This window comes from Sebastes umbrosus, chromosome 7, assembly GCF_015220745.1.
Source record: "Sebastes umbrosus isolate fSebUmb1 chromosome 7, fSebUmb1.pri, whole genome shotgun sequence".
Lineage (NCBI taxonomy): Eukaryota > Metazoa > Chordata > Actinopteri > Perciformes > Sebastidae > Sebastes > Sebastes umbrosus.
The window spans coordinates 34,421,904-34,436,425 of record NC_051275.1 but is presented as its reverse complement, the minus strand read 5'-3'; the positions used below and the strand labels follow the sequence as shown (position 1 = coordinate 34,436,425).

General features: G+C 38.1%; 1 protein-coding gene across 1 annotated transcript; it reads right to left on the bottom strand.

The window, feature by feature from the left end:
• Positions 1 to 1,045: 1,045 nt before the first annotated feature.
• LOC119490962 (scavenger receptor cysteine-rich type 1 protein M160-like) lies at positions 1,046 to 12,813 on the bottom strand. The gene is made up of 12 exons (XM_037774515.1): positions 12,745 to 12,813; positions 8,653 to 8,697; positions 8,276 to 8,575; positions 6,648 to 6,962; positions 6,247 to 6,549; positions 5,506 to 5,820; positions 5,133 to 5,438; positions 4,067 to 4,381; positions 3,679 to 3,984; positions 3,140 to 3,469; positions 2,020 to 2,114; positions 1,046 to 1,829 (listed from the first exon to the last, which is right to left on the bottom strand). The coding sequence occupies exons 1-12, from the start codon at positions 12,782 to 12,784 to the stop codon at positions 1,722 to 1,724; spliced, it is 2,778 nt and encodes a 925-aa protein (XP_037630443.1). The 5' UTR covers positions 12,785 to 12,813; the 3' UTR covers positions 1,046 to 1,721.
• Between the last annotated feature and the right edge of the window lie 1,709 nt (positions 12,814 to 14,522).

Here is a 14,522-nt window from a genome sequence, read left to right as displayed (position 1 = left end):
ATAGATGTTATCATTTATTATCTTCAATGTCAAATACTACCGCACTAATTTAATCCAAATGAAAGATTGGTACATTGAGATAAGTTGAGGTCTCAGGTTTTATGGTCCTGGTCTCAGCTCTCATACAGGATCTGCTGTTGGAGGTGTTGTCCTGGGAAGACGGGCCACTTCAAAGGGCACACTTATAATAATAATAATAATAATAATAATACATTAAAATAGATAATGCATGCATAAACATTATGAATAAAATACATGTTTTCTTATCCCCCCACTTTATTTATTTAATATTAAACTGCATGGATATAACATGAGAACCTCTTTTCCTAATAGGCCTCTAACTGTGACCACTACAGAACCATGATTATTTCAGGATTATTTATTTGAATTTTTTATTTTTTATTTAACAAATACAAATATCAAGTCAGACATGATCTCCAGACCAGAAAACACTTTTAAAAACAACTTCTTTTTTTTTCACATTTTTTACTGATGGTAATTGTAAAAGTCACAATAAAAAATGATTGATGCATCTTGATAATAATAATGATTATGCTGATTAAAAACAACACTGTTAGGATGTACTTGATGTGGTGTTGCACTAGTGTCAACTGCCAATTCAATACATATGATAAATGATAATTATTATTTATTATAACAGATAAAAATAGATAAACATTTTCCCTATCCTCCCACTTCATTTATTGAATATTGGAGACCTTTTTTTCTTTCTCTATATGATGATAATAATAGGCCTACATTGTATATATATATATATATACATATATATATATATATATGATTTGTAGTCTCTAACTGTGACCACTACAAAACAGTGGGCATAATTATTTCATGATCATTGCAGTCAAAAACTCGGCCGACAATTCTAAAATAATGTTGAAAAGTTGAGTAATTAATAATAATGCATCATATTGTAATTGTTATATATTACAACGTCCTGCCAACAATGAGTGATTTTCTTGTCAGCAGACTTTCAGTAACCAAGAGGTGGCCGAAGAGAAAAGAATCAATCTAGTTCCACTCAGTCGATGCAAGCTTCATTTATTGTGATGCATTTTAAAAAGCTCATTATTTAACAGTTCAGAAACATTAACAACACATTATGTTTGTAATTTGGTTTTAGTGGCTTCAAAGCCATCGACTCCTAACTATTTACACATTAAGTTGATTATTTTAGCTCTTAAATTCTTCATAGATTTCTCTGAAAACTCAGTAGTATTAAAATTATATCTGACAGTTATTTTAAGCAAAAGACAGAAACCACAGACAGAAGCATCAAAGTATTCCTCATGGTTAATGTAATGAGCTTCCTTCAAAACATTAACAACAATATACTTATCATTAGCTTTCTTAACTGATAGAACGTCATCTTGTTTTCATCATGCAAAGAATATAATAATGAAAAACACCACTTTATGTACTGTGACAGTACTTGTTAATCATGAATAAGGCATGCTAACACTTTACCCTAGCCCTCGTCTCTTAACTGTAGTATTCATCACTCTTATAGAGGATGAGGAACACAGTTTTTCTTTGCCTGGCTCTGCAGATTATATGATGCTGCAACAGTTCACTCAGCAGATTATATATAATACAACAAAATGTCCCATTGTCCTCACTGCATCATGTTTAGAATCAATTACAGAACGCTGCTCTGATGTGACTGTTGTGTGAGAGCTGAGCCGTCCATCTGGATGATCCTACTCTGTCCCCTGGGCTCCTGCCTCTTCACCCAGCAAGTCACCAGCACCACCGAGGTGATCCAGCTCCATGTTGTCCTCTCGTCTTGGTTTCTGTCCTCTGGGGGCCTAGAGAGACATGACAGAAAATGTCTTCAAGTCACAGAATAGTGTAGGAAGTGTTGAGTTTGATACGTAGCATGTAGCTTTTGTTTTCCCCTCAGTACCAAACACATACCAAGCTGTGATCCCAAAGTACACCAAACACTGAATGTTGGATATTACATCCCTACAGTCCTAACATTGATGTGTAAAGTACCTTGCAGTAGCAATACACGGCAGCATTGGACCCCACCATCAGCACCATCAGCACCAGGAGGACAACCAGTCTGATGGTCAGATCTGTTACAGAGGCTGGAACAGATTCACAATCATGATTACATCAGTTCATACAGGAACATGTGTGCAGCACTTTCCTCTGAAGCTAAAGTTGCTTCATTCAAACTATTTTCAGCTTTTACATCTTGTATTTTTTTAAATGTATGATTGTTCCTTTCAACTGAGAGGACACATGTCCACAAATCACAAGTCCTCATTGTCTTTGTGGTTGTATTCTGACTTATTGCTGCAGTGTTTGCAGTGTGTGGATCACACCCTGTGCATACTTCCTCTCAGCACCTGGAGGGGCGTGTCAGTGTTTGATTGACAGCAGCTGGCAGGCTGAGCTCCGGCAGGAGAACCAGAGACAAACATCAACTTGTGCTGTAGCTCACAAGCCAGTAAGAGTAAAGGATCACACCAGCATCTAAAGTGAGCAAAGAGATATCTGCAGGTATGTTAACATGCTGTTTAATGTGCTGCAGCTGAGCAGCTGATTAGTCATCTAGCCTGCAAACTGGAGTTAGCAGAGCACTTTCCCCCCGTGGATGTTTGTTTGGTGGCTCGTTCAACAAGCTAATAATAAAGCTTTAATGCTATCAAACTTGTTTTTTCTGACTTTTAGTGGTTGAATTCCTCACAAAGCTGCACTTCTTATCCTCTGTCTTCTACTGTGTGCATGGTATTTAAAGAGTCCTGGGTAAACTGATCCACTCTATAGTCATGAACAAAAATCACAAATCTGCAGACTGCAGCTTTTCTGGATGGAAGTGACTTTTCTTTATCTCATTAACACTAAATGTGTTTTCATGCAGTCAAATAATTGTATAAACTGTCTGATTCAGATTGTCAGGTGGTCAAATAAACACATAATAAAATGTAATGAACTAAATTAATTATTCTGAACAGCAGCAATAAACATGAAGACATTGCTGTCTCATGCATGTAAACAGTTGGCACCTCATGACGTTTTATCTGATTCAGATGAATAATACTTTAAAGCCTGCGTGCGTTGTCAGTGTCACATTTCCCTGTTTGACTCAGATTGTCTATGAAGTTACCTGAGACAGTGAGATGGAGCGGCTGGCTCTCAGATGAGAAGTTATAGGAGAAAACATAGAGGTGATAAACACAGCGGTACTCCCCTCGCTGGGCGGGCTCTGCAGCAGAGAACAGGAAGTGGGCAGAGTGATTGACAGCTGGCAGGGTGTGGTTCTGTGATGTAGCTGAGGTGGTCAGAATAAGCTGGAAGGAGCCTCCTGGGTACTGTGGCAGGATGGAGCAGCTGATGGTGAAGCTGGAGCCCATGAGCACCTGAAGCCCCTGCTGATTGGCCTCAGAAACCCCGTCAATGAAGGTAGCGAAGGAGATGTTTGGCTGAGTCAGGATATCTGTTAACACAGTGGAAGATGAAACATGAATCATCTTTATTTGTTTTGTCAAAGTGATGAAAACTGAGCCCAGTAAGATGACAGGATTTGTTTATTAGCAGGAGCCATGGGAAATGGAGGATTCTTGGATTCATATTTAATATGGAGGACTTAGTGAGCAACTGCTCGTTGAAAAAGTTAAGGATGTGACTGTCACTGTTCAGGGTTACCTGAGCAGATCACCTCCAGGCTGTTGAATCTTCCAGAGTAACTAGATATCCTTAAACACTCCCGTAGCATCAAATGAGACTCAACACAAGAAGGCCGGATCCCCCACAGATCCGTCCATGAAGAATTGGTGTTTATGTTTGTTGAAACAGCAGAACCACAGTCCAGTCGATTACACGCTGCAGCTGCTACCTTCAGGTCCCATTCAGAGTCCCAGTCAACCATTGGTCTCCACTCTCCATGTTGTTTCATCTCTGGCGTACCATCACAGCGACTGGATCCTCCTAACAACCTGATATCATCAGGCTCTGAACAGAGACAGGAGAATAATTAATAAAATAAATAAAGTCATTTGCATTAATAAAACCAAAGCTACAGCTCCTCTTCTACCTGAGCAGGTGAGTCCAACAGCTTTGCCAGGTGAGCAGGTGTTTCTATCTGAGTCTGAGCTGTCACAGTCCAGGAGAGCAGACTCATGGCCTCCACACTGGAACTCTTTGGTCCACACTGGAGCCTCCACGTCTCCATAGAGCGCCCCCTGGAGGACTGAAGGAGCCCCACAGCCAAGCTCCCTACAGACCACCTCAGCATCCTGCAGGTCAAAGTCATCTTCACACGCTGAGGACCACGACTGGCTGGACTGGTGAGACTTCACCTCCAGTCTGCCTGAACACAGACTCTTCCCATTCACCAGCCTGATAGAGTCTGGAGAAGAGAGAAATAAGAAAGTCAGAGAAACCTCTAACCAGGCTCTCAACAGCACAAAATCACTGAAGTACATCAGTAAAGTTTTAAATCAATGTATAAAATAATAAGTGCCAACCAGTGGCGGCTGATGACTCAAAACATTGGGGATGAAAACCAACCCACGGCGTCATGTTATTTTATTAAGTTATTTAGTTTTATCTCTGCCTGAACAAAACACAGCTTCCTCATTCATTAGAATGAGGCCAGTCCGGTGGTGCAGCCAGGGTGCCAACACAGAGGATTTCGGCAAAAAAAAAACTGCAGGGTCATCCGGCAAAAAAGTAGAACCTGACTCTATCTTTGCCGGCAAAACACTGCAGGGTCCAATCAAATATGTACTAGAGTTCATTCCCGTTGGATTACCCCGTAACATCAACACCGAATTACTACTGTGTTCCCTGTGATCATCACAACAAAATGGGACTTCTTAGATTGTATTTCATGTCTCATCAGTGCCTGAAGCTACACACCTCACCAACCCAGCTCCCTGCATTGTTTAAAACAGGACTGTTTCCGTGTTGGTTCAGGCCTCAACTCACGACAACAAATCCTTTCACCAGTACTGCCGTGACAACATATGCTTGGAAATAAAAGATTACCTAATTTTCTCTTTCCTCAAAATGACAGCTATTTCTTTACTAGTCCAATGAACAGACAGGAAAGAGATTATAAGGATTCCTGTTAAAGTTATTGCCATTTATAGTGTTACCTGAGCAGGTGACCTTCAGAACGTCAAAGGGATAACCAGGCCGTATTGATACACATTCCCTGATTGAAGACTCAGACTGACCACAGGAAGAACTGATCATCCATGCATGTCGTTGGTACGAATCATCTCTTCTTCCTGTTGAAAGAACAGAACCACAGTCCAGCTGTTTGCACACAACAGCTGCAGACATCAGGTCCCACTTATAGAAGAAGTCATCAGCCACTGGTCTCCATTCTCCCTTGTGTTTCATCTCTAGCGTACCGACACAACGACTGGCTCCTCCAACCAACCGGACGTCATCAGGCTCTGAACAGAGACGAGAGAGTAATTAGTAAAAGAAGTAAAGTAACTTGCATTAGAATAGAGATTCTACCTGAGCAGGTGAGTCCAACAGCTTTGCCAGGTGAGCAGGTGTTTCTATCTGAGTCTGAGCTGTCACAGTCCAGGAGAGCAGACTCATGGCCTCCACACTGGAACTCTTTGGTCCACACTGGAGCCTCCACGTCTCCATAGAGCGCCCCCTGGAGGACTGAAGGAGCCCCACAGCCAAGCTCCCTACAGACCACCTCAGCATCCTGCAGGTCAAAGTCATCTTCACACACTGAGGACCACGACTGGTTGGACTGGTTGGACTTCACCTCCAGTCTGCCTGAACACAGACTCTTCCCATTCACCAGCCTGACGGATTCTGAAGAAAGACAGCGACAGAGATAATTACAACATGAACTCTCTTATTCAGGTTTTTGACCTTCTCATTCTCTACAATCAGCCAGTGAACAACAACTAGTCCCACCGGCACTGCAAGGCAGACAACCTCAATCCAGACTGTTCTGCTGTGTTCTCCCTTGATGGCTGAATAAGATCTCTAACTCAATGCTGCCTTTTCATTTCTTATGCACTTCTGCCTTGCTGCATGCTCCTACAACAACGTGACACTTGTGTCAGGTGGAAAGTCAAACGGAGCACTTCTTCTTGATGACTTCTCCTTGATCTACTGTGGCTTGGATGATACCTTGTTTGTACGTTGCTTTGGACGAAAACATCCGTGAAATGTAAATGTAAGTGAAAAGACTGTAGAGATTACAGTTATAGCTGATGGATTTGCTGCTGTTACCTGAACAGTTGATCTCCAGGTTGGAACGGGAAGTGTCAGAGTGTGTCAATATACACTCCCTAACTGCAGACTTGGACTGAAGACAAGTTGATCTAATCCACCATATACGTTTGTCAAGGTCACTCTCTCTCCACCCTGTTGAAACAGCAGAGCCACAGTCCAGTTTTCTACACACTTCATCTGCTGTCTTTAGATTCCAGTCAGACTCTCTGTCATCCACTGGTCTCCAGTATCCCCGTTGTTTCATCTCCAGTTCACCAGTACAGCGACTGGATCCTCCCACCAGCCGGACATTATGGAGCTCTGAGCAGACAGGAGTAATTGGTGAAAACAGATGAAGTCACATTTATTAAAATAGAAACTCAAATCAAATCAAATCAAAGCTACAGCTCCTCTTCTACCTGAACAGGTGAGTCCAACAGCTTTGCCAGGTGAGCAGGTGTTTCTATCTGAGTCTGAGCTGTCACAGTCCAGGAGAGCAGACTCATGGCCTCCACACTGGAACTCTTTGGTCCACACTGGAGCCTCCACGTCTCCATAGAGCGCCCCCTGGAGGACTGAAGGAGCCCCACAGCTAAGCTCCCTACAGACCACCTCAGCATCCTGCAGGTCAAAGTCATCTTCACACACTGAGGACCACGACTGGTTGGACTGGTTGGACTTCACCTCTAGTCTGCCTGAACACAGACTCTTCCCATTCACCAGCCTGACAGAGTCTGGAGAAGAAGAGAGAGAAAGAGAAACATGCAGACAGAGAGATGAAGTACTAGTGCAGCGCCCGTTCAAAACATGTCCTTTAGAACGGGCTGAATGTTTGGTCTGTGGTGTTGCTGCTTGCAGCTTTCTCGAGAACCGCTCATCCAAACTTCACACTCGACTCTGAGCTTCTTTGGGTCCTGAGTAAAACACCTGCCATCACATAGTTGCGTCACACACCCAAGTTATGGCGACTCAGAAACATTAGTGAAATACACTCTGGTTCACGGGAAAAAACACCAGCGGCTGACTTGACCCTCTAACAGATATAGATTTATTATGATGTTTCTGTATGAACAATACTGAATTATGTTAATATTCTAACTGATTATACCCCAAAGTATCTTACAAAAGACCCCAAAACACTTAAAACATATCTCAACTGTATAGTACTTACTGTGTACTTCTACTTCAGAGGAAAACATTGTAGTACTGCATTTACCTGACAGAGAATTGTTACTGGCTGCGTTGCAGATTCAGCTGCATGCTCGTCTCAATCTGCAGAGCCCTGAAGCCTGTGTGTTTGTTTATTAAAATTGATGTCCAAATTGCACCAAATTTGAAAAAGCACTCCTTTGGGTCCCCAGCAATACAACCACCAAGTGTGAAGTAGATCAGATGAGTTGTTCTCGAGATATACAAATAACACAGACAGACAGAGAGTCCCTGCTTCATAGTTAGAGAGGGCATAGCAAAGAATACACTGACACATTACAATCAATGCAGTAGTCCTACTGTGTATGCCCATTTGGTGAGGATAGTTTTGTTGAGATTATGAGAGGTGTTGGTTCATTAAGGATCATTCAGTCCTTGTTTGTCAGTACATGTTTCTGAGTACTGTTCCTTTTCCTGCATTTGACATTTCCTTTCCCAGTTTTTGAGACTTTGTCCTCTTACCCATTGACCCCTGTTCTGTCAACTCTAAAGATAGTCTTAGTTTACCTCAACAGAGGTTTGAGGTACACACACATACACACACACACACACACACACTAGATCAGACATTGTTTTGTGTGCACAACCAGGTGCAACACCAGGAATGCCTTGGAGGACTGAGAGACTGTCCAAAAGTGTGCACCATTTGTAAGAGTCATGGTGTCCCACCCAGCTCCACTAGTGGAAGAAGGTCAGTTCAGTGACAGTCCCCTACTGGTGGCTGCTGTAAGAGGAATATCAGTATGGAAGGTTTGGAGCCATGAGCCTCCAGCAACAAGCCCACTGATGAGCTTTCTTTGGATTTGTGTTTTTGTGTTGTGGATACTGATGTTGTTACCTGAGCAGATGATCTTCAAAATGGTAAGGAAACTTTGATTTGGAGACCATTCTTCTAAACATTTCTTCAGTCTAGATTCAGACTTAAGACAGGAAGGTGGGATCATCAATGTAGATTGAAATAGACGTGTTGTTGAGGAAGTCCGAACCACAGAACCACAGTCGAAACGTCTACAAACTCTGTCTGCTGACTTCAGGTCCCAGTAACGGTCACTCACTCCTCTCCAATCTCCCTGGTGCTTCACCTCTAGATCACCAGAACAGCGGCTGGATCCTCCCACCAACCGGATATCATCAATCACTGAACACAGGTAAGAGAGTAATTAGTAAAATAATCTCTTGTGTAATTCTTCTTTTGTATATTTGTATTCTGTTTACCTTTGAAAGCATCATGTTCTTCTGTCTGGAGACCTGGGGAGAATCCTAAAAGAGATAATGCAAAGGGTGATAATGAGTTGTCCTGCTCTGGACAGGTCAGGCAGAAAGGTTGCAGTAGAAGCATCCCGTCACACATTTCTAAATATTTGTCACAGATTTGCCAAATGTAGTTTTGTTGGGCTTCCCTGCAGGGTCCTATCAGGATCAGGTCAGGTTGCATTGGAGCTCTGTGGATTTTGTCCCCAATCTCTTCAATTGGAGAATCATTTAGAGTGGATTACTTCTTAATGTTACTCCTGAAAAGCTGCAGTCAGGAACTTTGAGCAAATATGATAAAAAATTGTCATTATATCCTGACAGTGGAGAGACAGATAATCTGTGAAACAAATTAATTAATTAATTAATTAATTAGACTAGTGTGTGTGTGTGTGTATGTGTGTGTACCTTAATATTTATACTTATACATATATATATGAACTGTATATATGTATATATATATATATATATGTGTGTGTGTGTGTATATATACATACATATAGTGTATAGACTTAAATCAAACACAACAGTTGTTCAGCCAGCTATTCTGTAAATTACCTGTAACTAATAATATAGTTAAATTAAATGAGAGTTCCACCTTTATTCCCCTAAACAACTGTTTATTAATAGATATATTCTTATATAATTATAATCAAATATATTTTATTTGATTTCAGATTCTCAAATATTTCAGAAGATCTTAACAGGGTCAAAAGAAAATAAATGCTTTACGGTTTAATTTGTTTATTGAATTTTAAAGTAAAATAGTACTAATACTGTAACAAATAGTGAAATATGTTGTTGTTAACAACAATAATGAATTACTGTGTAATTGTTTGGGGCTTTTACTTTGTTAACAGCAAGTAAACAGACATCTTGGCCTCCTTGTATTTCTAGCTGTAGCCACCAGAGGGTGATACCAGACTATTGTTTGTGTGTGTCTGTGTTTATACCAAAGTTCTGGGTACATAAATATGTCCACACAGCACAGTGACATTGTGATTGGCATTCAGTTCTGATTAAGGTCATAGTAAGCTGAAAGTTAGTGAAAACAATGTGTAACCGAGCCATAACTATTCCATACAGGGACGTAGCCATGGTTTAGACATTAGTGAAGTCCACAATGTTTTCTGTTAATGGAGATTAAGAATTAAGAAAACAATGAAGGCTTTTGATCTAAAACTATGTAATTTAACATAATGTTTGACCATCATGATAACGCCCAAAAAGCTTAAAGAGAAAACTTGTTCTAGTTAAATTATTATTTTATTATTTACACATTTCAAAGCCTTCATCTGAACATTTAATTCTTCTGGAAATATTTGCCCTGTAAAATCATATTCTGTAAATCAAAAGAGCAGATTCAGAAAACTTTTAAATAATGTTTCATTAATTATGTTTGTTCACAAATTAAAATAAAAGAAGTATGATGAACGGTTCACTGATTATTTTACAAACAGTAGGTGAACATTGTATTGATCAATTGCAGCACCCTCGTTCTCACCCTCCTCCCCAACGCCGAGCCGTGTGTTGGCTCATCCTGATTTATCATTTCAAGCCCCAATATTCCTATAATATCAAATAATATCCATACAGGGACTGAGAATATAAATAGTAGAGTTTATTGATTTTATAGTGAATTTAAACAGCCTGCTTTACACCCTTTATATAATATGATATAATAAGAAGAAGAAGAACGAGAATAATTAAAAAATATTCCTATTAATTGAAGTTTCTCTCATCTGTATTGTATTTTAATGTATGATTTAATAAATCTTTATCTTAGTTTTAATAGATCATATCATATAGTAAAATACATTCTGTTCTGATTCTAGATTATTTATTTACTCTTCTGTTGTATTTATTTATGCATTTATTTTTTATTAATTTTGAATGTCTTTATTTATTTTTGCGTTTATTTCTTGTTTATTTATTTTTGCACTGATTTTTTATTTATTGATTTTTCATTTATTTTATATTTATTTTTCATTTATTTTATATTTATTTTTCATTTATTTTATATTTATTTCTAAATGTATGTATTTGTATATTTTGACCTCATGACATGACAAGTAAATATGTCAATAAATGTAGGAAAAATAATATTATAAATAAATGTAGCCATTGATTAACTGATAAAAATGTGACATAAATTGATATTTCTGTTTTAATTTGCTTTTTTATTTATTTATATTTGCAATAATTCTCTTACTTATTTCCTGTGCTGTTTTATTTTCCCTTTTATTTATTTATGTTTTTATATTTACATTTTATTAAATTTTACATTTATTTCTTTATTTTTGCATTTATTTCTATACACATTTATATTTATATTTAAATGTCTATCTATTTATGTATCTATGCATTTATTTATTTATTTATGCATGATTTCACCTTTGCATTTCACCCCTTATTTATTTCCCCAACTTATTTATTTCTGTATTCTTTTCTTTACACATTTCTTTTTAAATGTCTTTATGCATTTCTGCCTCATTATGCAAATAATGGGGCTGTCACTCAACATTAGTCATGGGGTCAGAGCATTCAAATACATACATTTTAAAAGAAATTCAAACAAATAAATGAACAAATAAATGAAAGCTATTATAAAATGAAGCGTTTGGCGCTGCTGATGCATTTGACTGCGATGTGGCCGTTCTGCTGGCTTCATGAGCCTGCGGCGTCCTAAACATCTACTCTAGGAGGTAAGAGATAGAAACAAACACTCTGTGCAGAGAAAGAACTGACAGCTGCTGATTCTGAGGACGTCATGAATAAAACACCAGAAACTAAGCAGAGCATTCTCCAGGGCAGCTCCCGAGCTTTGGAACTCCCTCCCAAAACTCAGCAGAGACTCCGATTCCCTCAGCTTCTTCCAGTCCCGCCTCAAGACCCATCTTCTGTCCTCTGCTTACTTGTAGCCCGCCTCCCCTTACCCATTTGTCCGTGTGTATGTATGAGAGTGGGCCTCTGTATGTCGCCTGTGTTTGTCGTTCGTCTCCTGTTTGTCTCACACCGTTTCCCCCCGAAAGTGTGAAGCGTCTTTGAGATCTTTAAAAGCGCTATATAAGTTTAATCTCTTATTAAGCCTGTTTTTTACTTTTCAGTTTTTAACTCCGTTTAGTTTCACGCCCCAATATTCCTATAATATCAAATATACAGGGACTGAGAATATAAGTGGAAGGGTTTACTGATTTTATAGTGAATTTAAGAGCTACTTTACACCCTTTTATATAATATGAAATAATTATAATAAATACATACATGCAAATGCATAAATAAATGAATGCAAGAAAAATAAATAAAAGGGACACTATTAATACATTAATATAATTTTTTTTGTTCACTCAAATCAATCAATAAATAATAGTAAAAATAATCACAAAATAAATTTAGCCATTAATGAATTGATAAAATGTGACATAAATCGATATTTGTTTAAATTTGCTTCTTTATTTGTTTTTGTATTAAGTCCCTTATTTATTCACTCGTCTGTTCTAATTATTTTGTAGTTATTTTTTTTTTTTCATTTTTAAGTAAATTTATTTATGTTTGCATTTATTTTACTACTACATAACACCATTTGATATAATATGTAATAATATGAATATTAATATTATAATAGCCTAATATTGAACAAAAATTGTCCTGTTAACTGATGTCTCTGTCATCTGTATTGTATTTATACCTTTTGATTTAATAAATCTTTATCTAGTTTTAATTGATCATATCATATAGTAATGTACATTGTGTTCTGATTCTAGATCTGATTATAATACAGTATGTTTCTCCTGTAATATTAATATTATAGGGACCGTCGGTCTGTGCATCCTGTCCAGAGGTTCTTCAGAATATGACCCACTCAGAGACATCAGTACCACCACACCCAGCACGCTGGATCAGAGACAACGTGAGTTTCAGACCTGAGTGAACACATGCTATTTGGTCTCTGCCTCTAACCAAGTATAGAAACATCCTGAAAGCACACAGCTTCTCTCAGCTCTCTGCCTCACTTATTAAGAGTTTCAAACGTCCATCATTAAATCAGAGTCCTACCTGAGGTCCAGAGCAGCACAATCAGCACTCTGTGATCCATGTCCACTCCATGTGCCTGTCACTGTGTCTTCTTCATCTGCTGTCTCTGTCTCTTTATCAGACCAAGAGTCAGGTCCAGCCCCCTGAGAGATACATATTTCCTGTTCACCTCTATCAGGTCATCACAACGCTGTAGTTTAGGCTGTTGCCTCTCACGGCCTGCAGTACCTTATTTTGAGACTATAGATCTATTTGGTGAAATATATAAATTCAAATAAAACTTAATATTAATACTCAAGAAGACACATGGCATTTGGCAGAAAGTTTCCTGAAACAAAGGCAATAAAATAGGTTTAATCTTGCTTCCAGTTTGAAACATGATCCATGAGGTACAACCTGTTCACAGACAAAACGTCAGATAACACTCAGTTATTTAAAAGTTCATTGCAATGTTTTATTATTAATAGTATTATTATTATCACTTCCCCCTTACACATTCATATCAGAAACATACTGTATTTAAAAGCACTTAAAATATATATTTGTACTTGCATACAGACAATTTCCAGGCTCTTTATTTTGAAAATAATGCTTCCTGTTGCAGTAATTCTATTTCTTCAGTGATACTGTAGGTTGCTATGGTGATCATGGGAAACATATATGTAAATATAATAACTGTGCTGAATTATCACATTTAACCTTATTCTTTTATCTCTTTTTTGATTTTGAATAAGTGAAGAACGTCGGCCTCAACAAGCTTCATTGAATACATGGTCAAGCTTCATCTTCAGAGTGTGAAGGGTCGTCCTGAACTCAAACTGAAGCCTTTTAAGAGTTAAGACTTATTAGCTCTGCTCTGTGGTTAGATGTGTAGTTTCCTCTTCATCTTTTAATCTCTTCATCATGTGGTTTTTCTCTTAACGTCAGCGTCAGTAGATTCGCTAACAGGAAGCTGCCAGTGATAATCATATACTGGCATCTTGCAACCTGGTGCTATTTTTAACATCAGTAAATGTCAGGTACCACAGTTACATTTATTAACTGGAACTGGACTGTGTTCCAGCAAAAGTGTGATGTGTTTCTACCATTTAGGAAGCCTGAAGGGGAAAATATTCAAATAATAACTTAAAGGTGCTAAATACGATGTCCAGAGCATTAATTCCAGATTCAAGAGGGTGTTTTTGCCATTTGTACCTCAGTACATTGGAATTCTGAGCAGTTTAAACCGAGTCAGCTTTAAGAAAAGAAAAAGTAGAAAAGACACAAGGTAACTAACAACAGTGGGAACTAGGAAAAGAAACCTGACTCGGAGAGCAGGTCTGGTTATTAGCAAATATCAAAGATAAATATTAAAATAATTTAAATTAATATTAATAAAATTAGCTATATAAATAATAAAGGGGCACAACAATCATGTTGGTGCAGTAGCTCAAAAAGGCATTTAATATAGCTATCACAAGTCATTAGTTATTAATTTACATTAAATCTCCTCGGAGCACCACTTTTTGTAACAAAGAGAAAATGCTAATTTAGTCTCATAAAATAGTCTCATAAAGTATACTAAACTATCAATTGGGAACTCTGATTAATAATTAGATTAATAACTATAACCAATATCAATGGCTAGTAAAGGTTGAAGGATTTAGTCCTTGTCACAGCAGAGGTTGGCAGTATCCACTCTGATGCAACATTGAACAGGCCAGCGTGTTTATGCCACAAGCATTTATTTACAAGTTAATAAAGGTGAAACACACAATATTAATCTAACTGAATAACTAAACTAAACAAAGCAACAAGAG